This window comes from Ochotona princeps, chromosome 6, assembly GCF_030435755.1.
Source record: "Ochotona princeps isolate mOchPri1 chromosome 6, mOchPri1.hap1, whole genome shotgun sequence".
Lineage (NCBI taxonomy): Eukaryota > Metazoa > Chordata > Mammalia > Lagomorpha > Ochotonidae > Ochotona > Ochotona princeps.
The window spans coordinates 9534899-9558937 of record NC_080837.1 but is presented as its reverse complement, the minus strand read 5'-3'; the positions used below and the strand labels follow the sequence as shown (position 1 = coordinate 9558937).

General features: G+C 56.0%; 1 protein-coding gene across 2 annotated transcripts; it reads left to right on the top strand.

Annotated features, from left to right (window-relative positions):
• The first annotated feature begins 396 nt into the window (after nt 1-396).
• Nucleotides 397-17248, top strand: FAH (fumarylacetoacetate hydrolase). 2 transcript variants are annotated; one of them, XM_004594577.3, is made up of 14 exons: nt 397-562; nt 3158-3268; nt 4667-4788; nt 4910-4959; nt 6228-6318; nt 7807-7904; nt 8009-8061; nt 8355-8454; nt 9017-9147; nt 10302-10377; nt 12268-12314; nt 13373-13474; nt 13766-13883; nt 17085-17248. In XM_004594577.3, the coding sequence occupies exons 1-14, from the start codon at nt 482-484 to the stop codon at nt 17162-17164; spliced, it is 1260 nt and encodes a 419-aa protein (XP_004594634.2). In that variant the 5' UTR covers nt 397-481; the 3' UTR covers nt 17165-17248. The 2 variants fall into 2 exon arrangements, with proteins under 2 accessions (XP_004594634.2, XP_058521532.1); XM_058665549.1 differs by lacking the exon at nt 13766-13883.
• Nucleotides 17249-24039: the final 6791 nt, after the last annotated feature.

Below are 24039 nucleotides of genomic sequence, written 5' to 3'. Positions count from 1 at the left end.
GCCAGCGTCTGCCAGCAGGAAAGCCAGCTGCTGTGGCGAGGACGGGGCCAGGCGAGGGGCGGGGCCCTCGGGGAGAGCGTGGCGGGGATTGGACGAGGAACGGGACGGGGGCGTGACGAGCACTGAGGGGGCGGGACCGGAGGAGGGGCTCTCGGAGGAGTGGCGGAGTGACGGCACTCCTAGAGAGGGCGGGGCCGGAGGGCGCAGCAAGACCCGCTGAGGGCGGGGTTAGAGGAGGGGTTGGGGCCGGAGGGGGCGGAGCGTTTCCCCGAGGGTGGGGTGGACTACAGGCCTGGGGGCGGGGCGCGGGCCTAGGGGGCGGGGCACGGCCCCGGGGGCGGGGTGTGGGTCTGGGGGCGTGGCGTAGGCCTACAGGGGCGGGGCCTGGGCCTGGCGGACCTTGCAACTGCAAAGCCTCAGCTGTGCCTGAGAGCACTTTCCAGTCCTGCCTACCGCCTACCGCTGTGCCGCGCTCGCTGCCATGTCGTTCATCCCGGTGGCTCCGGAGTGCGACTTCCCCATCCATAACCTGCCCTATGGCGTCTTCTCCACCAACAACCTCGTGAGCTGCTGGGCGGACGCGGGGTGGGAGGCTCTGCTGGACAAGAGCGCGTGGCGGGGCAGGTGCAGGCCTCGAGGTGTGCGGTCCTGGAGCGTGGGGACGAACCCTCTGAGGGGCCCCCTATCCTCCCCCTGCCGAACCAAATCCCAGAGGGACACTTGGAGATCTCAGGTGTCCAGTGGGACCCTGTGAGGAGTCTTGGTCAGCTGCAGTTTCATCAGCAAACCCTCCGAGTTCCTCACAGGAATATATTTCTTTGCTTCGGTTTCTGCTCCCTTCTTTAATTTCTGTATAAACTCTAGAGTCTGTTGGCACCCAGTAGTGTTCAAAGCGACCATGTGCTAAGTCAGGTCCTGGCTTAGCATGTTGGCTCCTTTCTGGAAAGTTGAATTCTTGCCTCGCTCCAGTGGCTGAGCAGCGGGGAGGGACCTGCCCGTGGTGGCCACTGCCTTGATCTGCGACGGACGACCTGATTGTGGTTTCCCCACTGGCAGGCCCCACTGGATGTTGTAAGGGTACAAAGGTGAAGGCCCCACGTTTAGGGACCGGTGAACCTCAACCTGTGTCATCCAACCGCGTTCTCTGTCTGCCGATCCTCCCCCTGCCCTCCTGGGATATTTTGCCTCAGGGCACATGTTTTCCTCATGCTTCCTGGAAGCCCAGATTGATGAGATGCAAACTGGTGAGAAAGGCAAGGAGAAGCCCAAGCAGGCTGTGCTTGGTGGCCTCTGGAGTGCGGCTACACCTGCAGTGTCCACCTTAGAATGTGCAGAGCATCCACGGGGGAGGTCCTGGAGACAGCTGCGTCAGCTGCTGCTCAGAGTCCTGGTGGTAGCGTGGGGGTTTGGTGGACAGTTGGGAGTCGATGCCTGCCAGGAGGCTCAAGCTGACCAGGTCTCCTCTGAAGCCATCAGTGGAGGCATCGGGCATCCCAGCCAGGGTGGCTGCCTCTCCAGGCTATGGTCATTGCCAAAGCAAAGCCTTTCTCCCCTCACCCCCTCCACTCTGCCTGGGTCAGCAGCCAGCCCACAGTAAATTCATCCAGCCATACTCAGCGATTGCTTATGAACCCCCAACTCTGGTCCAGGCCCTGCAGGTGGCCTCCTCTCCCCTGCCCCTGCCACCATCTTGGGCTGTTCCTGGACTGACAGAGCCAAGAGCCTAGTTAAGTCACCAGCCTCTGGCCCTGCCACTGCTCGCCAGCCTCTGCCCTCAGCTGACTGCTGTTCCAACTCTGAGACGCTGCTGAGGGCACTTTCCTACCCAAGGGCCTTGGCATGTGCTGGTCCTGCCTTCTGGAATATGTTCCGGTCTGCTTCCTACACCCTGGTCACGTCTCACCCTAAGGACTGAACATAACCCAGGTCAGCTCCTCAGACAGGCCTCCCCTGAGCATGCTGTCCACCCGAGCACCCCATTGCACGTCACCATACCCCGAGGGGCCTTTTCCTTCTGAAGGGCAGGGACCCAGCCATTTCTCTCTGTCTGTGGTGTGCAGTGGCCTGGGATTGGTGGGCATGACACCCACCTGTGTGTGTGATCCAGAGCTGAGGGGGGATCATCTGCTGCATTGTCACTACAGACCTACCCTGTGTTCTTGTCTTCTGGCTCAGCCAAAGGGATTTGCTCTTCCCAAGTTCTCCGTAAGCCTCAGGTCATGGCGCCTGCAGTCCTGGCTTAGCCCTGATGCACCTCCCCGCCTCCCTGACTGTTTATTGCTGAGGAAACGTGCTGCCAGGCTTCTAGCCCACTCTTAAAGGTTGCCCTGGCCGGCAGTGGCGCCTTTGAACCCTCAGCTGGGTTTTGGGGTCGGCCATGCCCATCCAGCTCAGGGTGGGGGATGAGGGACATACATGAAGAACACCTGCCCAGGTGAGCAGCCAGTAACCCCACCTGGAAGTTTTCCCTGGGCCCCCACCCAGGGTGGCTCAGCAAGTGGTCCAGGAAGAGTGGACCAGGGACACAGCACTGGGAGGTGAAGCCTGCAGCAACCCTTCAGGCGTCTAGTGGATGACCCAGGCTCAGGGTTGGGGGGCAAAGAACAGGTGTTGTTGAACATTTACCGCCTCTTCCTGGCCAGCGCTGGTGCTGGGTTTTATGACATGGACGGTCCCTTGCTGTCTTTTCCTCTGAGCAGGTTGATGTCACACTGGTCTCTGGGAACCTGAGCTCTTTTCTTCTGACCTAAGGCACAGGTTGTCCCACATCACACCCTTAGCCCTAAGGCTGAGCCAAGGCCTGGGTTAAACCCTGAAAAATAATTCAGCTGCTGGGAGAGGAGGTGAGCTCCCCATCACTGGAGACATTGGAGCCATGCCTGGGGGACTTTGCTGAACCAGCTTCGTGTTCCTGTCTCTCTCCAAGGGATACTGTTTATTTCCCTTTCAGGGGAGCACAGATTCTTTCTCCCCTGTGATCTGGAAGCAGCAGGTGACAAGGGGGACATGGGGTAGGATGTAGTTAGTTCCTCGGGCTGTCTCTCTACAGGGGCATCTCCAGGGACCATTGGGTGGGCTCCACAGGTGCCAAGCTTTCCGTGCAAACAAGCTGAGCCCGTCAAGGCTTTCCTGTACTGACCAGGCCTTCTCCTCCCAGCCCAGACCGAGAATCGGCGTGGCCATCGGTGACCAGATCCTGGATCTGAGCATCATCAAGCACCTCTTCACAGGGCCCATCCTCTCCAAACACCAGGATGTCTTCGATGAGGTGGGTGACATGGCTCGTGGCTGAGCCCCGAGGCATACCCAGTAGACACTGCTGGCGGCCAGGCAAGGATGCTCCTCTGTTCTGTCTCTGGTAGCTGTGCCTTCTCAGGCTCAGGGCGAGGTTCTGCCGGCTAAGGCTGGGACAGACAAGCTTGTTCCCCAAGCCACACGGTGTTCCAGTGTTTGCCGTGTGTGCGGTGTTAGCACTTCTGCAGTTCTGGTTTAATGTGGACAGAAGGATGTGTCTAGCTTCCTTGTAAATGCTGCCCTGTGTGTGTGTGTGTGTGTGTGTGTGTGTGTGTGTGTGTGTGTGTGTTAGAAGGTTTCTTTGTTTATATTGGAAAGGGAGATACATAGAGAAGACAGAGACAGGGAGAGGGGTTTTGCTTCTGCTGGTTCACTCGCAAATGGCCAATCCAAAGCTAGGAGCTGGGAGCCTTTTCTGGGTCTTCCATATGGGTGCAGGATCCCAAGAACTTGGGCCTTATTCTGTTGCTGTCCCAGGCTTAAGCAGGAAGCTACATCAGAAGTGGAGCAGCTGGGACACAAACATGGTGCCCCTGTGGGATGCCAGTACTACAGGATGGAGGATTAGCCTATTGAGCCATCATACTAGCCCCACATTGCCCTCTTTATAGAAGGGACTGGAGCACCTGTAGATTTCAGTGTTTGCAGGGGGTCCCGGACCCACAATCCCATGAGGTTACTGCCCAGTGACCATTGTCCCCGGGCTGGTCTGTCAGTACTCAATTCATTTGATGGGTACCTGCCCACTGGGGTCTGGAGGGCTTCCTGTGTGCCAGGAACTGTGGAGATGTAATCTTCAGTCCTCTTGGTAACCCTCTGCTGTAGGAATCAGAGACATCCCCAGGAGGGTTGGGGACCCTAGCAACTGAAATAAGACATGAGGCTACAAGTGTTGGTAGTGCAGTCGCTTGCATGCTTTCTGGCACCGTGGCTGCGGGGCCCTGGCTTAGCTTTACATGAGAGTTCCAAGGACTGTTGGGCCCTACAAAAGCATCCCTGTAAAAATCAGCCGCCTACACATGCATTGGATGTCCAGCCCTTGTGCGCTTGCCAGGACCAGACCCAGTGACTTTGTGGGGTTTAGCTGGCCTGCAGACTACGGGATCCCCACCCCATGGCTTATGGGAAAGAAGTGGTCCCATGGCTTTCGGGTTGTCGGAACCAAGCTGTCTCCGGTGGCAAATGCAGCCACATCAGCCACACACTGAGCCAACCTAACGGAGTGGCGGTGTGGACCAGGGAGCAGCTCCTGGCCTTGGCAGATCAGTGAAGTGATAAAGCAGCAGAAAGAAAACTGGGGTCTTCCTCCAGCTGGACACAGCTAAGCACCCCATCCCCAGCACGATGGCCTTTCTCTGTGTTTTGGTTCTAGTCGACACTCAACAGCTTCATGGGCCTGGGCCAGGCTGCGTGGAAGGAGGCGAGAGCATTCCTGCAGAACTTGCTGTCTGCCAACCAGTCCAGGCTCAGGGATGACCTGGAGCTGCGGGAGCGGTGAGGGGCATGAGGCAGAGGATGCATGCCGGGGCTGGAGCAGGCGAGGAGGGATGAGGCCTGGGTGGTAGGCAATGCCATCCCCAGTCGTGGCCTTGAAGTCCCTGGTTCTGTGTTTCAGCGCCTTCACCTCCCAGGCCTGTGCCACCATGCACCTGCCAGCCACCATAGGTGAGTGCAGACATTTTGGATGTACAGCTCAGTGGGTCCAGAGGCTGGGCTGGGTTGGGCATCTGTCCTTGTGGCCTAGAGGAGGTAGGGAGGACATGGGAGGGGCTCTGGGACTGTTTCCTCCTCCTGGTCACTGACAGATCGCAGAGCCTCAGGCCTGTGCCAGCTAAGGGAGAACTTGCCAGGAAGCCTTTCTAGACCTTGGGCAGCCAGCCACTGTTCTCACTGAGGTTGGGGGAGGAGTGCACTGGGCCCCAATTATGAGTCAGCAGCTTTGAGGAACAAGGCCACAGGCTTGGGAGGGCTCCAGCTTGCCCACTTGGCAGGGCTCCCAGCTGGGGTTCCAGTGGGGAGGTTGGGGAGTTGCTGGCAGGTTCTAAGCCTGAACACAAGGGGGCTGGCTGCTCACCCGGGGTTAACGAGTCCTTAAGGAGCTTCACTTGCAGATGGGCCTAGGCCTCTATGCTGAGGGGTTAGCTGGCCCTGTCCTGGGGCAAGTCCTTCTCCCCCCAGTCCCCCACCCACAGTAACCCCCTCCTGCAGCTGCTTGCAAAGCCCTGGGTGGAATGCAAGTTGGGGCCAGGGGCTGATGGCCCATCTCTCTCCTGCCATGACTTGGGCAGTTTCCTAGGCAAACCAGAGCCTTCCAGCAATTCCTTATTTCTGGTTGACAGGTGGTATCCTTCCTTACATTTTTGTTGTTGATGTTTTTATGTCTTTATCCCATTTATTTTATTTGAAAGTCAAAGTTAGAGAGAAACAGATGTCTTCCCTCTACTAGTTCACTCAACCAAATGGTTGTAAGTGCCAAGGTTCGGCCAGGCTAAAGCCAGGAGCCAAGAGCCAGGAGCCAGGAGCTTCTTCTGGGTCTCCCATGTGGATACAGGGGCCCAAGCACTTGGTCCATCTTCTGCTGGCTTCCCAGACCACAAGCAGGGGAACTAGATTGGAAGTGGAGCAATCAGGACCCAAACTGGCACCCACATGAAGTGCTGGTGTTCCAGGGCGGCTTAATCCTGACACTTCAGCACTGTCCCCGGCTCCTTATTTCTTGTTTATTTCTGAGCTGGGGGCCTTGGAAGGGAACCAGGAGCATGGCCATATGTGTGTGTGTGTGTGTCTGTGATATAGTACTACCACTGGTGGAAAAGTTGCGCAGGCCACGCTGTGGGCATTGAGTGGCTGCTCACAGCCCCAGCCCACGTGAGTCTTCCTTCCCCATCTCTGAGTCATGAGTGGTGTTTCCCACCCGGTTCTGTCTTCTGCAGGAGACTACACAGACTTCTATTCCTCGCGGCAGCACGCTACCAACGTTGGCATCATGTTCAGGGGCAAAGAGAACGCGTTGATGCCCAATTGGTATGTCCTACATCTGACACCTGGATCATGGCCAAGTCTTGTGTTCCAGGGGTTGCTAGGTTCCTCTTGGGTGCTGGGGACTGGGGGAAAGAAAAACCAGTAATGACCATGGTGCTGCCACCTCTGGTCTTGCCTGCTTGATGCTGGATCTGCGCTGGGTCCCTTCAGGTGCCTTCACCTGAAAGGGGGACTGGGCTTAAATTCCCGAACCACTGCCATCCTCCTGGGTACTTTCAGGAGTGAGAGCTGGGTGGTAACTCTGGTTGGCCTGGCACATTTTCCCTCCTAGCGCCATTCCTGCTTATTTAGCCTTCACTCCTGAACACGGATCCTCAGGGGTGCCCAGTGCCAGCTGTGCTTCCAGGCACAGTTCAGTTGTCAGACCTAAGCGTGGTTCTGTGAGTTCTCTCAAGGCTGAGCCCATTTTACAGGAAGGGAAGAACAGGCTTGGAGACCATGTCTAGACTCCCAGGGCAGGATGCAGAACCTTGGCCCCAGGCCGTGTGCTTTTGCCTCTGTCCTGTGTCTGCTAGATGCCCTGGCATCTGACACCAAGAGGGGGACCTGGACACAGAGGCCACCACTTCCTCAATGGTCCCTGCCTGTCACCGGGGAGGCCTTGTTGGAACCAGAGGAAGAAGGAAGGAGGCTAAGGAGAGGTGGTTACAAAGGCAGAGAAGTTAAGCTGTGAGGCTCGGCCTGCAGAGGTGGGTCTGCAGCTTGAGGTGGGCATATGGAGACTCTGGCTCTGGCCTCAGTGGGGGCTGTTCATCCCTGAGGGTGCTGGCTGCCACTTGGGAGCCAGAATTCCAGTGGATCAAGGGCGGTTTCTAGGGCACAGACCGACAGCCGCTTCAGAGATCAAGCGTGGGACTCTCCGGTGCTGACTTGCACACTGGGCTGGTAGCTGCGCCTCTTTCACTTGCCTGACAAACCCTACTGCTACAGAAAGTAAAGCAACTTTTTTTCTCTTCAAATAAAAATACTTTTACATCTTAATGTATGTATTTAAAAAGGAGGCAGACACAGAAAGAGACACACAGATTTTTCTGTGGTCTTTTGATTGACTCTGTATAAACTTCTAACAGCCAGGGCTGGGCCAGGACGAAGCTGGGAGCCCAGGGCTCAGTGCAGAGGCTTCCAGATGGTGGCAGGATCGTAGGGCTGATGACAGGAGAGAGAGGGAGAGAGCCCCTCCACCTGCTGGTCCACTTCCCAGATGGTGTAACAGCCAGGGCTGGGCCAGGTTGGCGCTGTGAGCTTGGCACTCCATCGGATCTTGTGCATGGGTGCAGGTTGCTGCTGTCTCCCCAGGCACACTAGCAGGGAGCTGAGTTAAAAGTGGACCAGCTGGGACTTGAACTGGTACCCATAGGGGATGCCAGTATTACAGGCGTAGGGGTAACCCACTGTGCCGCAGAAAATGTAAGGCGTGTTTTGTGTTACATGGCATTTTTGATGCTCCACCCCCTCTCCTTCCTCCATGAGGCTGCACTTACCAGTGGGTTACCATGGCCGGGCTTCTTCCATTGTGGTGTCCGGCACCCCGATCCGCAGGCCCACGGGACAGATGCGACCTGATAACTGTAAGTGACCCCAGTGCCTAGTCCTGCCGGTGCCTCACTGTCTGTGCCCTCAGGGAGAGAGCCTGGTGGCTGGGCACTCACAGGAGCGTCTGTTGTTGTTCTAGCTCAGCCTCCTGTGTTTGGCACCAGCAAACTCTTGGACATCGAGCTGGAAATGGTGAGTTGAGTGCCTTGGTACTTCCTTGGGCCTGAGGTCTCCCGTAGGTGGCCTGAGGTCTCCTGTTGTGGGCATTTGAGGAGCCAACTAATTCATGGGAGTTTCCTGTCATTCATAAATGAGTGAATGATTGCATCGTTCTTTCAAGGCCTGGGTTTGTGCCCTGCCTCTGTCACAGTTCTGTTGTGGGGTTTGAGGTGGCCACCCTTGGCTCCCCAGATGCCAGGTGAGCTGGGGCAGCGGGGCAGTGCAGGCTTACTCTTATCCCCTCTCCCTTCCTCTGCCGCCATCAGGCTTTCTTTGTAGGCCCTGGAAACAGGCTGGGAGAGCCCATCCCCATTTCCAAGGCCCATGAGCACATTTTTGGCATGGTCCTCATGAACGACTGGAGTGGTATGTCTCTGGCTTGGGGTGGGGGTTTCACTCATGGACATGTTGACTAGAGAGGGGACACCCTGGAAGCTCTGGGCATATCCCCCAACCTCTCTGAGCTCCAGGGCTCTTGGCTGCTGACGGGGGCTGCAGCTGGTGTCACAGCTGAGAGCTCCAGGTGCTGGTGCCTGCAGGGATTGGTGACACGTTTATGCTTCTATGCAGGCGACGGTGAAGTAGCCCAGCTGCTGAGCCTCACCGCCAGCCTCAGTGCCGTGGGGAGGTGTCCCTCTGTCCTTGGAAGCTGAGCTGCCAGCCACTTCCCTGGGGGGCACCCTGACTACCCTTGGCTGTCCCTTGTCCCTGTTGGCACAGCGTGAGCACCACGGTTCTATCCTTGGCATTGAGTGCTCTTGCCCGCTGGTCCCAGAGCAGCCAGGTGGGGCAAAGCTGCATGGACAGGGCTGAGTTGGGTGTCTCTGCTCCTTGCTTCCCGCCTGGAGGCTCCTTGTCCTACCCTACCTCCAGATGGGGGCCTGGCCGTTTTTGTTGAGGCCTGGGTGTGTGTGCTTTTCTTCCGTAGCCCGAGACATTCAACAGTGGGAGTATGTCCCCTTGGGGCCATTCCTCGGCAAGAGTTTCGGTACCACCATCTCCCCGTGGGTGGTGCCCATGGACGCCCTCCTGCCCTTTGCTGTGCCCAATCCTGAGCAAGTGAGTGCAGCTGGGAGCTCCCATCCCATCCTATGCTATGCCTTCCCATCTCCCCCCAGCCCAGGGAGCAGGGCAGCTTTAGTGCCTGGTTGGGCACAGCTGCCCATGTTGCTGTTTGAATGGCACCCCTTGGAGCCTAATGCCCCAAGTGTAGTGTGGAACTCAGCACCCTGGGGTGGGGTGGGGCTGGGGGAGTGTCTCTATAGCCTCCCTTTTCCCAGCACTGTGCCAGACTTCCCCTCACTCCTCCTGCTGCCAGTCTTTGGCCGCTGTGCCACCCCCTTTTCTGACCACCCCCCAAGGCCTGTCTGGAATTCCTGTGATCACAGGGCCTCCTGCTGTTTTCCATGTGGACCTCCTGCAGCAGCTGCTCCTGCTGTCCCCTGTGGGTGGGCTGTCCCGTCTTGTGGGCTCTGAGAACCACCTTGCCCCAGCCCCTCTGTGCCCTGCTAGGAGACCCAGGCTGAGCCCCTGAGCTTCATCCTCCTCTGTACACCTGCTTCTTGGGGTGTCTTGCCCATCTTCCTCCCAGCCTCTGCTCTCTCCCCTACCTCTTGCCTCCTCTTGCCCTGGGGGCATCTCGGGATCCTGAGTTGAAAGCAAGCTGGGGGGGGCTTTCCCTGCACCCCAGCTCCTGAGCTCCGTCCCCTGCTCCCTGCTGGCCAACTCAGGCACCAGGGTGATCACTTCCTGTCTGAGTCCCACAGTGATTTCCTTAGAGTAGTGTCGGAAGCCTGCCCCGTCCTGGGCTGCAGACCACGTGTGCTGTTGCCTTGTTGCCAATGCCTCTGGGCTTCCCGCTTCCTCCAGTCCTCTGGAGTCCTTCCTCTGTCTTCTCAGCCAGGATCACACTGCCTGTCTCCCCTCCGGCCCTTCCCACACCCCGTGCATGCACAACTACGCCCTTCTAGCCACCCTCCTGTCTGTCTGTTGGCCTTACTACGTTTCTTAGCTCAAGTTTGTCACCTTTGACCTGTTGCTGTCTCTTCCCTCACCTTTGCCTGGAGCCTGGCTGTGACCCACCCCATCCCCGCTGTCCAGCGGGTCACAGCACGAAGTCCTTGCTGTGCTGGGGGAGGGGTTGTCCAGCCTGGGGGAGCTCAGTCTACCTCCCACCTGATACCCCTGTGCTGTACTCTCCTCTACCTTCCCAGGACCCCAAACCCCTGCCGTACCTCTGCCATGACCGACCCTACACGTTTGACATCAATCTCTCCATCGCCCTCAAAGGTAATGGGGGTGGGTGGTCCGGGTGGGCCCATCCCAGGGCTCTGGGGCACCGGGGGCTCAGCATCATGGTGTGATGGCTCCGTGGCAAGATGGGCGTAGGACTGACATGACATGGGGCTGTTGGAAAGCATGCAGAGACTGGGTCCTGGCTGCTTTTCCATGAGATGTGGTAGCCATGTCAGGTACCTTGTGCTGTCATGAGGGCCCAGCGAGTCAGCTCATGAAAAGTTCCAGAACAGTGTCTGTCCTGGGAAGAGTCAGGGGCTGGCTTCCTGTGGGAGCCCAGGTGCAGGTCTCCTGCCCCCCTCGTTCACTCTCCTGCCATCCAGGGTGCCAACCCCAGCCACCTGCGGGCCCTGGATCCCTGCTGTTCCTGCTGGTGACTCTCCAGGGGTCCTTGGTGGGGTGCTCCCGGCAGGGGTGCTCGGTGCCTTCCAGAAGGACAAGGAGCAAGTGTGCTGGCAGACAGGGATGCTGCGGCCTCACTCCTTCCTGTGCCAAACTGGGAAACTGAGGCTTGGAGAGGACAAAAGTTCCTCCCAAGTCACTTAGCTGGGCTGGGAGTGCTGGGAGTGAATCCCAGCATCGGAATGGATTGAGGCTCGGTCTCCCTCCACCCACACATGCGTCCCAGGAGTCCCTCTCTCCCTCCCTTCTTTCCTTCCTTCCTTCCTTCCTTCCTTCCTTCCTTCCTTCCTTCCTTCCTTCCTTCCTTGATTTATGTATTTCAAAGGCAGAGTTACAGAGAGAAGGAGAGAAGTCTTCCAACCACAGAGCAATGTTAGGAACCAGGCACTTTCTTGGAGTCTCCCACATGAATGCAGGGGCCCATGCGCTTGGATCATCCTCTACTGTTTTCCCAGGCATATTAGCAGAGAGCTGGATGAAAAGTGGGGCTATGGGAACTCCAGCCAGCACCCGTATGGGATACTGGACCCTCGGACTGAGGCTTTACTTGCTATGCCACAGCACCAGTCCCTCAAGTCCTATTTCTGCCCTGTGTTCATTTTCGGGTACCTTCTGCCCAGAGGTACACAGCAGACTCATAGGCTGCTGCTGAGCAAGGAACAGGTTAACCAAGAAAGCATGTTGTGTCCAGACAGGCAATGCTGAAGTTTGCAGTTCTGATCTGTGTTGGGGTGTGGAGAGGAACAGCCAGGGGCTGAGGAGCCCACCTGTTCTCTCATCTTGCAGCTGAAGCCAGGAGCAGGCGAGGGAGCTGGGTTCAGAGGGATGCAAGAGCTTCCTCAGCATTAGTGCTGGTTGGAGGTGGAGTTGCTATAGCCTGGTGCCTTGCACTATATACAGCAGGTGTCCAATAAATACTGTTGAAAGAGACTGTGCACTAGCACCCATTGCTTCCACTGCACAGGTTCCCTAGGAGACAGCTGACCTAGCCACGTGACCAGAGGCCTCTTGGGGTGAACCTTTTCTCAAAGGCCACACATTGGTGCTAGCTAGCACGCTAGTTCCTGGTGATACGTGTGTGCCAGGAAGCACTGTGTTTAGAAGGTATCTGAGGCTCAATCTGGGTGCAGAAGAAGCCTAGGCAGGATCCCATCATGCTGTGGGCTGTGGGTGTGGGTGTAGGAAGTGGGAACATGCTGTGTGCATGCATTCCCATCCCTGGACCAGTCAATGGAGGCCTCCCAGCTCCAATCCCTGGACCAGATGATGGAAGTCTCCCAGCTCTAATGCTCGGACCACCCGTGGAGGTCTCTTAGCTCCAATTCCATGAGCTGGTTATGTTTCACTTCAAGGACACCAGCTTTGCTAAGCAGGAGCAGTCTCTGGCCACAGAGCAATGCTTGCAAGCTGTGTTCCCTGCTTCCCTCGCTGCCTCACGCACTCATACCTTCATCAATGCTGCTGCTCTTTCCCTTTCTACAGGTGCAGGCATGAGCCAGGCAACCACCATATGTAGGTCCAACTTCAAGGTGAGTCTTGGTGCAGGTGTGCAGGTTCTTGAGGGCAGGGTATTGGGAGAGGGAGAGCTTTCTCCTGGCAGCAAGCAGAGGAGGCAGTGGCAGGTCCACCTGTGGGCCTGGAGTACCCCGTCCCTAACCATAGGTGGCCATGAGGTCACACGCACTGGACGGTGCGGTTGTAAAGAGGTGGCCTGTGAGTTTGTTTTTGGTGGGTTTTTTTTTTTTTTTTAAGGACAGCTGGTGTTCCCGCAGGGGTCTAGTGTCTAGTCCTCCTGTCCTGCCAGGGGTGGACAGATGGGAGTGGCTGAGTATTTGATTTGTTTTGACAGAGGTGTCGCTATTTGTATTTGAAAGTTACAGAGAGGGAGAGACAGAGAGAGATCTGCCACCTGCTGGTTTGCTCATTTCCACTGGGACCTGTGGAAATGGTGTTAGCCATGGCGGGTGGCAGCGGGGGCTCTGCTTGGCATGGCTGTCTGTCTGCGGAGCGCGTGTGGATCCTTTGAATGAGTGCATTCCTGCTTTAGCACTGTTCTGGGCCCCATGAGGCCAGTAGGTGGTAGTGGGGGCTCTGTGCGAGGAGGTGTTGGGGCAGGAGCCCGTGGCAACTGTGAGAGGGGCAGCCGTGGCTGGCCAAGTGTGCACTGTCTGCCCTCCTCCTGCTAGAGCCCCCTGGCACTTGCTGCTGTGGCCCCTCTCCCCCTTGGCCTCTCGGGTAACAGTCTTTGACTCATTCTTTCCCCTTATCTAGGGTCTAGGGTGCAGGGGCACAAGGGAGGTCTCTGTTCGACAAGAGCTGGACTGTATCAACATGGGGGACCCAGGGAACATTCACAGGATTGTGTGCAGCCATATAACACCTTGAAGACTCCCTGGGGGAGGGCTCCCTGCATGAAGCAGTAGTGGAGGGGCTGAGGGTGGAGCTAGTGCAGGCCATGGAAGGGCCACGGTGTGGTCCCTGGGTGGGCCCATGGGGGGTCTGGAGAGAGCAGCCAGGGGGGCAGCTGCCTAGCGCAGGGCCACAGCCGGCTGACCTGCTCATGTCCTCCTGTGTCTTGTGGCCCTAGCATATGTACTGGACAATGCTGCAGCAGCTCACACACCACTCCGTCAACGGCTGCAACCTGCGCCCGGGGGATCTCTTGGCTTCGGGAACCATCAGCGGCTCGGTGAGCACCAGATGGGGTCTGTGTGTGTGTGTGTGTGTGTGTGTTGGGGTGGTGGTTGCATCTCCCTTCTTTCTCCCACCCACTGCCCTCTGCTCCCTGGGAGCAGAGCGCTGTCCGAATTCAGATCTAAAGAGAATTCAGAGACTCAATTCCATGGGGTTGGAGAAGGGAGCCCCTCTGGGCATACGGTCTCCTCCCCCTTGTCCCACTGTGTCCAGGGCCCCCAGTGTCACTTATCCCCAGTCCACCAAGTCCCACTCCCAGGAACTTACCCCCAACCCTGCCTCACAGGAGCCGGGAAGCTTCGGCTCCCTGTTGGAGCTGTCATGGAGGGGCACAAAGCCCATTGAGCTGGGTCAAGGGCACACCAGGACGTTTCTGCAGGACGGCGACGAAGTCATCCTGACAGGTGAGGGCTGCTTCGTCTCATCCTTCCACCACAGGGTACACTCTGGGCGCCCAGGATGCCGTGGCTGCCTGAGAACCTGGCGCTAAGTCTGGAGACAGATACAGGGTGGCTACCTGGTAAACTCCGTGTGTGCATGCGTGCGACGCATTGGCCCGGCCTCTGGGCTCCAGGAAAGTGTGCCGGAGTCCGGTTGTTCCCTGGAGGTCATAGCGCCCAGTGGAAGGCTCCCAGTTGCTTGGCGGTATGCACTTTAAAGTTGTCATTAGTTGACTTGAAATGAGACAAACAAGGGGAGAGGTGCTAGATAACAGCCACAGTTGGGCCAGGTTGGAGCCAGCAGCCTTGAACTCCACCCAGCTCTCCCCTGTGGATGGCAGGGACCCTGCTGCTTTTCCTGGCGCACATTAGCAGCAGGGAGCTGGGGTCAGGGCCAGAACCAGGCTCTGCAATGTGACATGTGGACGTCCCAAGCAGGGTCCCCATCCTTGCAGTGCACAGACTCCACATGGACTCCTGGCTTTTAGCCTTTCGGAGGAGACTCAGTCATCCTCTTGTTTAAAATGGAGTGAATATCATGAGGCACATTCTCCTGGCTGTGGGCCCCTACAGTAGCTACTGGTCGGGCACTTTCCCTCTCCGGCTATGCTCACTCCCGTGGCATGGCCGCACAGTTTCCTGATGGAACACAAGGCACATTGGGAATGGGGCTTGGGATAGGGGAGATCGACCTGCCCGACCTGGTGGCAGCCTGGAGCTAGGAAACCCTGACCCACCGTCTTTGCTCTTGCCCAAGGTCCCAGAAGAGCACAGGTTTCTTAGCAGACATTTAAAGATGGTGTTGATCGCCACCAACATCTTCACGGCTGTCAGCGTTTTTCCCCTGATCCCTTCCTGATGGGATCCCCGCGTGAAGTACAGGATTGAGGGGCGCCTGCTCTGTCCTTGGAAGCGGCCCAGGGGAGAGGGGGCTTCCTGGCTGTGCGCCCGCCTCGCGCATGCCCCGCTCGCCACCTGCTGGCCGCGTGTGCAAGGAAGCCTGTGCGAGCGCCCACCCTAGCCCCCGTCCTGCTGGTGGTGCCGAAGAATGCGCCAGCCTCAAGATCCCTGCCCTCTTCTCTGCTTTTCTGCTCAGATTCTTCTCGTGGCTTCCAATCTCGTATTCAAGCTCACATTCCTTTTCCTGCTAGATCCTGTCCTGCCTGCATAGACGCGTCCTGCCACATCCACCTTGTGCTGAAAAGGAGCCCCCCATTCTGTGCCAACCCTTTGCACCCCTGCCCTGGCCCAGCCAGATGACAGCTTGGTCCGCTTGCTCAGAGTCCAACTCTCCTTCCTCTCTTCTGGCACAGCCACATTCCTGGGGGGCTTCTTGGGGATCCAGGATCCTGGTAGCAGCAGGGCTGCCTGCTGCTTCTGGTTGGTCCCTGCGAGGATCCTGCAGCTCCAGAGGCTGCTGGCGCTCCTTGGCTAGCTTGGCACCACTGCTGTCTCCTCCTCCTGGGTCAGCCTTTCTCTGCTCTGTGCTCCGTCTCGCTCTACCACTCTCCTGAGACACACCCTGGAGGGCATTTAGGATGTGCCCGGACAGTGTCAACTGTAAAGCAGGAGCCGAGGCTTGGGACCTGAAGTGGGTTTCTTTTATTTGTTTATCTTTTAGGGAGGGAGCGCATCATTAAGCTTCTTGCTGAGGTGTGGGGACCCCAGTGCCCAACTGAACAAGTGAATTTGGCAGACTTCCTCTGGGTCTCTCACTTGGGCAGGGTCCCAAGGCTTTGGGCCGACCCCGACTGCTTTCTCAGGCCACAAGCAGGGAGCTGGGGAAGTGGAGCAGCTGGGAGATGAACTGGTGCCCACGTGGGATGCCAGCATTGCAGATGGTGGCTTTACCTGCTACGCTACAATGCTGCCCCCTCCACATGTTCTTAGTGTGCCCACCCTGAGAAGGAAGGAGAAGGGAGCCAAGGGGTCGTGAGCATCCTTTATCTGTTCATGGCCACGAGGCCAAGGTCTAGAAGGGTCTACGAAGGCCTGCAGAGGAGCAGCTGAGGGAGAGGCAGCTCCTGGCTCTGCACCAGCGCCGGCTGCAGAGTGCATTGGGGGGTGGGAATAGATGGGAGGACTCCCTGGAACCAGCGATAGAGAATTACAAATTGCTAATAGGAGAGGCTTTAGTTACATGTTGGCAAAGAAAAAAAATTTTTTTTTTTGTCAAGAAGAAGATCCCCCTCCCCTTTAAAAAAAATTCCCTTGGTGAACAGAGCTAGAATTTGGGCCCTGTGTCACATGTGGGTAGAAGGGGGTGAGGAGCACACAGGTGTTTGTGGGCCCTGTCCGTGAGGTGAGCAGCTGGCTCTGGGGGCTCCTGGCTGCACCAGGCCTCCTAGAAGCCGCACGTGGTGGTGGATGTCCCCCAACTTCTCCGCACCTGCTCCCTGAGGGCTGCCCGCCCCCCGGGTCACCTCTTTGCCTTCTGTGTGGTGGGTGACCGCTGGAACCATGCTAGGACGTCCGGAAGTGCTGAGGGCAGCCAGGATGGCAGCCGGGCTTCCCAGGGCTTTCCAGGTCATGCATGTATACCTTCCTCTTCGCCCCCCAAAGGCAGCTCTATCACCCCATTGCCCACATGCAGAACCCGAAGCCCGGAGAGGTGCTCCTGGCCCAGCCACACACAGGCAGAGTTAGGATGTGAAGCCAAGCGACCAGGCTCTGGGTCCCGCGGCTCCTCCCGCTGAGACGCCCGTCCTTTGGAGGGTGCGGGGCGTTCCCCATTCTGAAAGAGTAAACAGGAAGAGGAAGGCCGGGGAGCGCCCTGCGCCCTGCGCCCCGGCCCTGCTCTCTTGCTCCACCTTGTGTTCGGCTCGTGACCTGCAAGGACGTGTTCCCTGTCTCCACAAGTGTGTCCAGACAGAACCTCTGCCCTCTTCATCCCCCATCACTCCCTTCTCTTCCTCGCTCTCTCTCCTTCCCTTGCCTGGATCAGACTGGATTCGAACCCCAGCCCTTGGCGGGGCAAGTCAACCCCGATCAACTGGGGAAAGCTAGAATTTTGCAGTGGTGCTGGGTTCTAGTTCAGATGCTATTGTGTGCAGCTTTGCCCAGCTTGGGGGTGAGGGGCATGGAGAGGAGCGGCTCTGTGGGAGGTATGAGCTCTTCCCGCCTGCCCTGCGGCTTCCTGGCTGACTCTCACTTCCTCTGTTGCAGGGCACTGCCAGGGGGACGGCTACCGTGTAGGCTTTGGCCAGTGTTCTGGAAAAGTGCTGCCCGCCCTCCTGCCAGCATGAGGGGCTGTGAGCACCTCAAGTGCCCTGAATGAGTGCTCTGCCATAAATAAAGCCAGCTGGGCCTGTCCCCATGCCCTGAGACCAGGGCTGCCCCGTGTACGCCTGTGACTGTGACCTGCTCTCCAGTGGAGAGTCATCAACTTGTTTTGTGTTTTTATGGGGGAGGGGTTGAAGGTGTTGATGGGGTCTGTGGGGAGTCTGTATGCCCTCGTGTCCTGCCCTTGTGTCCTGCATGGACAGCATGTGTCGCGGGTGGCTGGCGGGCGCACATTTGGTGAGCTGCTTGGCTCGGTGGCTCTGAGGACACTGTACCTCTGACCGAGTCCCAAGTCACAGGTGTGCTCCTGACCTGCCGTGAGGGTGGGAGAGTGCCCCATCTCCTCTACCCACAGGCAGCCCTGGGCCTCACCGGGGTTCTTGGAGGACTGTGATGTCTAGAGACACTTCTTGGACTTACTGAGCCCCTGTGGTGGGGCTTGAGAAGATGAGCAAGTGGGCAGGGCCTTCCTGTGGGACCACAGCGGGCATCCAAGAAGTGTTTATCGGGAGCTTTCTCTGGCCAGGAAGCCCAGCAGAGTACCCAAACCATTGCCTTCCAGTGGAGGGAGACCAGGAAGCACTGTGACAGGTGGCAGCGAGATGCTGTGTGAGGCAGGAGTGTGTGAGGTCCACTGTGGTTAGGGTGCCCAGACAAGGCCTCCATTCTGTAGGGTCGCAGGGCCCTTCTCTGGGGAGCTGCCCTGAGAGAGAGAGAGCATTGGGGGCAGAGTGCTCAAGGTCCTGGGATCAGCCGGTGCAGACCCCCAAGGATGGGACTTGTTCCGTCACCAAGTTCCCTGCTGGCACAAAGAAACAAAACACCGAGAGTGGGACGGAGAGGGTAGGAGGGCCCCCTCCTCCGAGTTAGAACCTTCCCAGCAGCTTCCTGGGAGTCCCATTCCACACTTTGCTGGCCTCTGTTTGCCCAGAGTTTAGTCCTTGTCATGTGCAAGGAAATCTGAGTGTGTAAGTCTTTGGGCTGAAGGTGTTGCTTCCCCAGTGCCAATAGGAAAGGGAAAATGGATGGCAGCTGGTGATGCGGGGCCACCTGAGGGCTGTAGACTGGACTCTTGGACCACACTGCGCTTACCAAGCTGGCTTTGTGTCTCAGAGCTGTATGTCCTGAGGCCATCTCTAAGGCTTTGCTGATTTCTGCAGAAACCTTGGCCTTTGGCCCCTGGTTAGACATGCAGTGGGGCTTGGTTCTGGGTCTTCCCCATATGGGAACTCAAAGCCTCTGGTGCAAATGTCACCATGTTTGCCTTGAATCTGTCCATGTCCTCCCAAATGCCCTATGTCATCTTGGCGGGAGGTATTGTGCCTGGTGAGTAAGCAAATTGGACATAGAGAAAGGCATAGAGGCTACACAGGTCTCCCACAAGATGATTGTGCGGAATGGAGTTAAAGGACAGGTTTATTTTGGTGCAAACATTTTGAAATCTGTGCACAGGTTTTTTCATAACGCGGATTTTCCACAGACTGAAGTTTGACAACATGGACTTGGAACTTCACTCAAGCTCATTGCTTCCCATCATTTCTGGAAATGTGATCTTCCAAAGGCACCGCACCAGCCCTTATGGAGGCACCACACCCCAGGGACGGGTGGTGGGAGGTGCTGCTGGTGCCTACAGGGAGGGTGGCAGAAACAGACCCCATGTTCCAAATGTGGATTTACCACTCCTGCCCTCCCACCATTTGTGTGCGTATTTTTCATTTATCCAGCCCATTTTGATGCTGCCTTAACAGAATACCAGAGACTGGGACATTCATAATGAACAGAAATTTATTTGGTTTACAATCATTAGGGAGGCTGGGAAGTCCAAAACTGAGGGGCTGGGCATCTAACGATGCCCTTGTGGAAATGTCACATGGGAGAGACAGGGAGAAGGAGAGAGAGAGAGGTAACAAACTCCCCCTTTTCTAGAATTTCCACTCCCGGAGAACAGCGTTCACCTGCTCTCACAACCTCCTCGCCTCTCATGAGACCCCGTGAAAAGTTTCCTACACATGAATTTTAGGAGGCATATTCAAATCGTAGCACCTTCTTTGATTGTAGCTCATGAACATGGACTCTGACGGAGGAACTCATTTGTGATACAAGGACAGCTGTGGCCTCATCTTCCTGACTCTCACTGGGTCACCCCCTCCACCCCAGCCTGCCTCTTCACTCAGAAGCAGTGGGCGCAACCTGCATTTTGAATGAGCTTTAAAAGGCTCAGTTACCGTGGCTGACCGATAGGGCGCAGCACCTGATTTATCTAGAGGCCAATAGCTGTTCAATTTTCCCCTTAGCCAGAAGACCCAAGTCTGGGGGTCAAGAAATGGAAGTGAGAATCGAGTCCTCAATTGTACCCTAAAGTAATCCACTGTCATGGCTCCAACAGGTTCCCAAAACTCGGGGTGATGTGCAATCTTCAAAGCTTAGGTGAATGCGTAATGGACTAAGGTTACTGGTTTAAGAGTTGGTGGTTGGAAGATGTACAGGTCATTGTGGGGTGCTCCTGGGAGCTGTAGAGACTGGCTTGGTAACATGCCCAGCATGTTTCCTGGCATGATTCCTACCTCTCCCTCCTGCTGTCGCCCTCTAGCCTCCCACAGAAACCTAAATCAATGGGCTACTCAATCTCAGGCTGTGAACCTCCAAAACCGTAAGCTGAAATAAGCCGTCCCTCCTAGGAAGGCTAGGACACTCCTCTCAAGTGTTTGGCTTAGTGAAACGCTGATGACTGCATCCACATAGGAAAGCTTTTATTCTTGCAGACTGAGTGGGTTTGGAAATCTCTAGGGACAAACAACAGCAAAACAAAACAAAAAACAAAACTTATGTCAGGAATATAGTTGGAAGCTAAGATGGTCCTAGGCCAGCTGGTCCCACAGGCCATGTGCTCAGGGCTCATCACCTCAGGATCTCCGATGAGGTGAGGGCTCTTTGTTCTCTCTGTAACCCATGTCCAATGTGAAGGTGGATTTCCAAAACCCTTCCTGAAGATGCCCGTGAGATCCATCCCCGGGCTATAGCTTGAGCAGCTGTGCCCAATCACCTGCTCCTCTCTCTCTTTTTTTTTTTTAAGATTTATTTATTTATTTATTGCAAAGTCAGATATACAGAGAGGAGGAGAGACAGAGAGAAAGATCTTCCATGTGATGATTCACTCCCCAAGTAACCACAATGGCCAATGCTGCGCCAATCCGAAGCCAGGAGCCAGGAACTTCTTCCAGGTCTCCCATGTGGATGCAGGGTCCCAAGGCTTTGGGCAATTCTCGACTGCTTTCCCAGGCCACAAGTAGGGAGCTGGATGGGAAGCCGGGCCGCCGGGATTAGAACCAGTGCCCATATGGGATCCTGGTGTTTTCAAGGCGAGGACTTTAGCCTCTAGGCCACTGCACCGGGCCCAGCCCCCACCTGCTCCTCTTACCTGAGACCTCTGAAGTGCCTCTAGCTGAACCTTTCAAGGTTTCTTCATGAGCTGTGGGGATCTGTGGAAACTGGGCCACAAAGAATTTGAACACTCTGTGAAGCAAGATTTGAGTGGTTTCACCACTTTAAGTACTGCAAGAAGCAAAGAGGATATGGAATGGGCGGTAGGGAAACCAGATGGTGGTGAGCACCCAGCGTCTAGGAGAGCCAGGCGCACTCGGCAGCCCTCCTGCATGGAAGTCTTCTCATGCATGTCATGACGGCTGCAGCATAGGCATGCAAGTTCTGGGTGAGAGTGGAACTCAGCTGGCATCCCTTCTCGACAACATGGTGGCTGGTGGAATTTGTGCTTTCTCTGTGCTGGGGACAAACTCACTTTCCCCACCCAAGCCAAGTTCATGAATCATGATTGGGCACTGAGTGGCCACGGGGAGAACTGTGCTGGTTTTTGTTTGCTCTAGAAGACTGACAGATATGGGTTGGGTCACCCCAGCGTGCCCCTTTCTCTTCATTCTGTAGTTTTGGGCCAGTGAGAAACCCAGACAGAAGAATGGGCAGGAGGCAAGCGGCCCAGGTATCTTCTTCCCAAGTTCCCTTCCTATGGGACTGCTGTTTTGATCCTGGACCTGTAGCCACAGCTCCTGTTGGGAGACACCTGCTCCACTGCAACAGCCCTCGATGCCTTGGAAATTTGTGCTTCAAGTTTCTTCTGCTGAGGTGGTCACGGTGTCACATGCGGCCTTCCCTTGGGTGTTTCTATTGCTTGTAGTTTGACCCCAGTAGACATTCTCTCATTGAATGTCCTTCAGCCAGGGCTTGGAGTACAAACCACTTCCTTCCTTTCCCTACGCTGAGGACAAGAGAGAGTCCCAGAACAGAGAACATCTTGGCTGATAACCAGCAAGGACATAGGTTTTGGGGATGAAGTGGGGATGCTTTAGAATGTCTGTCCCTAGGATTTGGATGGACAGAATGCCTGAGCAGGGGAACTGGGACCCAGGGAACTCAGTGTGGGAAATTTCTTGCAGATTGGGCATGACTGGTTATCATCCACTCAGTAAGGCAGGACCTATCCTCAATAGTGAGATAGAAGAGCATGATCTCATGCTGGCAGCCATCCCAGGCCCTGTGCAATGCTCTGCTCTTGCTGTTTCATTGCAGGACAGAACCAGCATCCCTTGTACTCAGCTGGACTCTGGAATTCTGGGACCATGTCATGGGCCAGTCATAATCTGGTTTCAGGAACATGTGCATTTGAGCTGCTCATTAGTGGACATGAAATAGTTGTGATTAACAGGCCAAGCTGTAAAGTTAGGTTCCTCCCAGGGGTGAGTCATGTGTCTTCTTGTGGCTGTCTCTTGGGTTTTCTGTGTGTGCAAATCCCTGTGACATTCCCTGCTGCCTTCCCTATCCTTGCGACTCCAGGCTGCATCCCTCACCACCCAGATGTCTTCCTTGTCCCAAGTGCCACTGCCATGCAATGGGTTGTTCCTGGGGGTGACGAGAGAGGCAGGCCTGTAGAAGTGCACATCTTCTGGATATATTTATTGCCCCTTCCGCCATGAGGAGCTCCCCTCAAGCTGGGTTTTCCTGACATACTGGCGCATGGCCATTGTTTTCTCCAAAGACTGTTCCTGACTGCCCTGCCACCTTCCAATCTCCCACCCTTCTGCCAGATTGCTCATCTGCAATCTTTCCAGCTAGAAAGTGGTTCAGGAGCTCTGACCTACCCACACTCCCAAGGCCCATCTGCCCCAAACCCTAAGCATCACAAAGTACAAAGCAAAGCTCGAGGTTCCAGCCATTCATTTCTCTTTAATCCTATCGGATCCTTAGGCCTCCTTCCCTGTGCCTGTCTTAGGGAGAGCAGATATGCTTTCAATGTGCTTTGGTCCCCAACCATCCTGAACAACACCCGGGCTCCCTCACCTCTGTCTTTAGCTTTCTTTGTTTCATCTGTAACAGGGAAAGAAATGCAATTCAAGGAATTAATCATCAGAATCTGCGTCATTGAGGGCATATACCAGATGCCCTGCTTTGTAGCCACTAAAATGGTAATGATGAAGGCTGCAGCAATGCAGAAATGTGCTTGTGCTGTGTGTGTCGTAAAATTCCACAGTGAAAGGCATTTAGGGGGAAAATACATTTTGCATATGGACAAGGACAGAAGGGGGACACGTGGAATGAGGTGATGTTGGGAGTATCGGGTTGGAACTGATTTTTAAATTTTCCATTCTTTCTGAAATATGATTTCCTCTTGCTACAGTTAAATGTCAAGGTGGTAGTGTTAGCACAGGTAAGTGTGGAGAAGGGAGACCCAGGGACTGCTTGGGCAGTGCTGCTCAAACTTTAATGTGCCTAGGGGTTGACTGGCCGAAGAAGCTTGGCACCGTGGATGCCTGGGTCCCAGCACACCAAGGACCGAGCTTCTGCTAGACTGCAGGGGCCATTTGTCCTCTACCTCAGCTGCACTGCCCTACAGGATGCCGTTTTCAACTCCTGTAAGAGCTCTTCAGCTTTTGGACATGTTTGCTGCTGCTGGAAGTTGGCTCTGATGTGCATCGAAGGTCCTTTGTGGCAGCATTTTCACAGAGGTAGGCTTCCAAACGAAGGCGTGGCCACGACTGAGCCTTCCTGTTTTAGGTCTTCCCCTTTTGCAGAGTCTCCAGTGCATTTTGGTCCACTGCCTCTGCCAGCTGTCCTTTTGTGCATCCCACGTGGTTTGTGTGTGGTGGTGGTGGTGGTGTGGCGGGGGGCAGTGCGAGGAAGATGAGCAAGTCACCTTGGAATGCTGCCTGAACAGCTGCAGCATTGTGTGTCTGGAGGAATCACCGATTGTGACCATGCTTTGGAAACCTAATTCCCAGGTGGCCCTGGAGTAGTGTGGGGACCTAGGGCTGGGATGCAAGTGAATGGAAAGGGAGCCCTGAGAGCCTCCTAGCTGCAGGTCCCTCCTGCTGGGGAGCACAGGCTAGGATAAGTGCACTGGGAGGAAGGGCTGTTAGAGTGGTCAAGTTTAACTGCATCCCATGCAGGGAAGCTGATGACAATGACGACTGTGTAAATTAGTAGACACCACCTCCCTTGCAGTCAGGTGCTGAGGAAAGTTGCTGTGAGTATTTCTCTAATGATGTGGTCCTAGCCAGGAGAGTTGGTCTGTAGGAAGTGACCCCTTGGAGTTGAAGAGAACTTAGGGTTCCAGGTTCTGGGAGGGACCCAGGATCTCCACTCCTCCCACAGCAAACACTTGGTTGCCTGCTGGGGTGGTATGTTCAATAAAGAATGCTAATGTTTGCCTGTCTTCTGCAGGTAGATGCTTCTTACTAGACAGCTGCTGTCTCCCCAGGTTACAAATGATGAGACTGGAACTCAGGGAGGAAGAGTTACTGGTGGGTTATAGAATGTGGGCACAGAATGG

What these genes read in the sequence shown, in the direction of transcription:
- FAH (XM_004594577.3), top strand. Translation starts at nt 482, where the DNA reads ATGTCGTTCATCCCGGTGGCTCCGGAGTGCGACTTCCCCATCCATAAC. An exon ending in ACCAGGATGTCTTCGATGAG is followed by an intron (nt 3,269 to 4,666) that starts GTGGGTGACATG and finishes TTTTGGTTCTAG; the next exon opens with TCGACACTCAACAGCTTCAT. An exon ending in TGGACATCGAGCTGGAAATG is followed by an intron (nt 8,062 to 8,354) that starts GTGAGTTGAGTG and finishes TGCCGCCATCAG; the next exon opens with GCTTTCTTTGTAGGCCCTGG.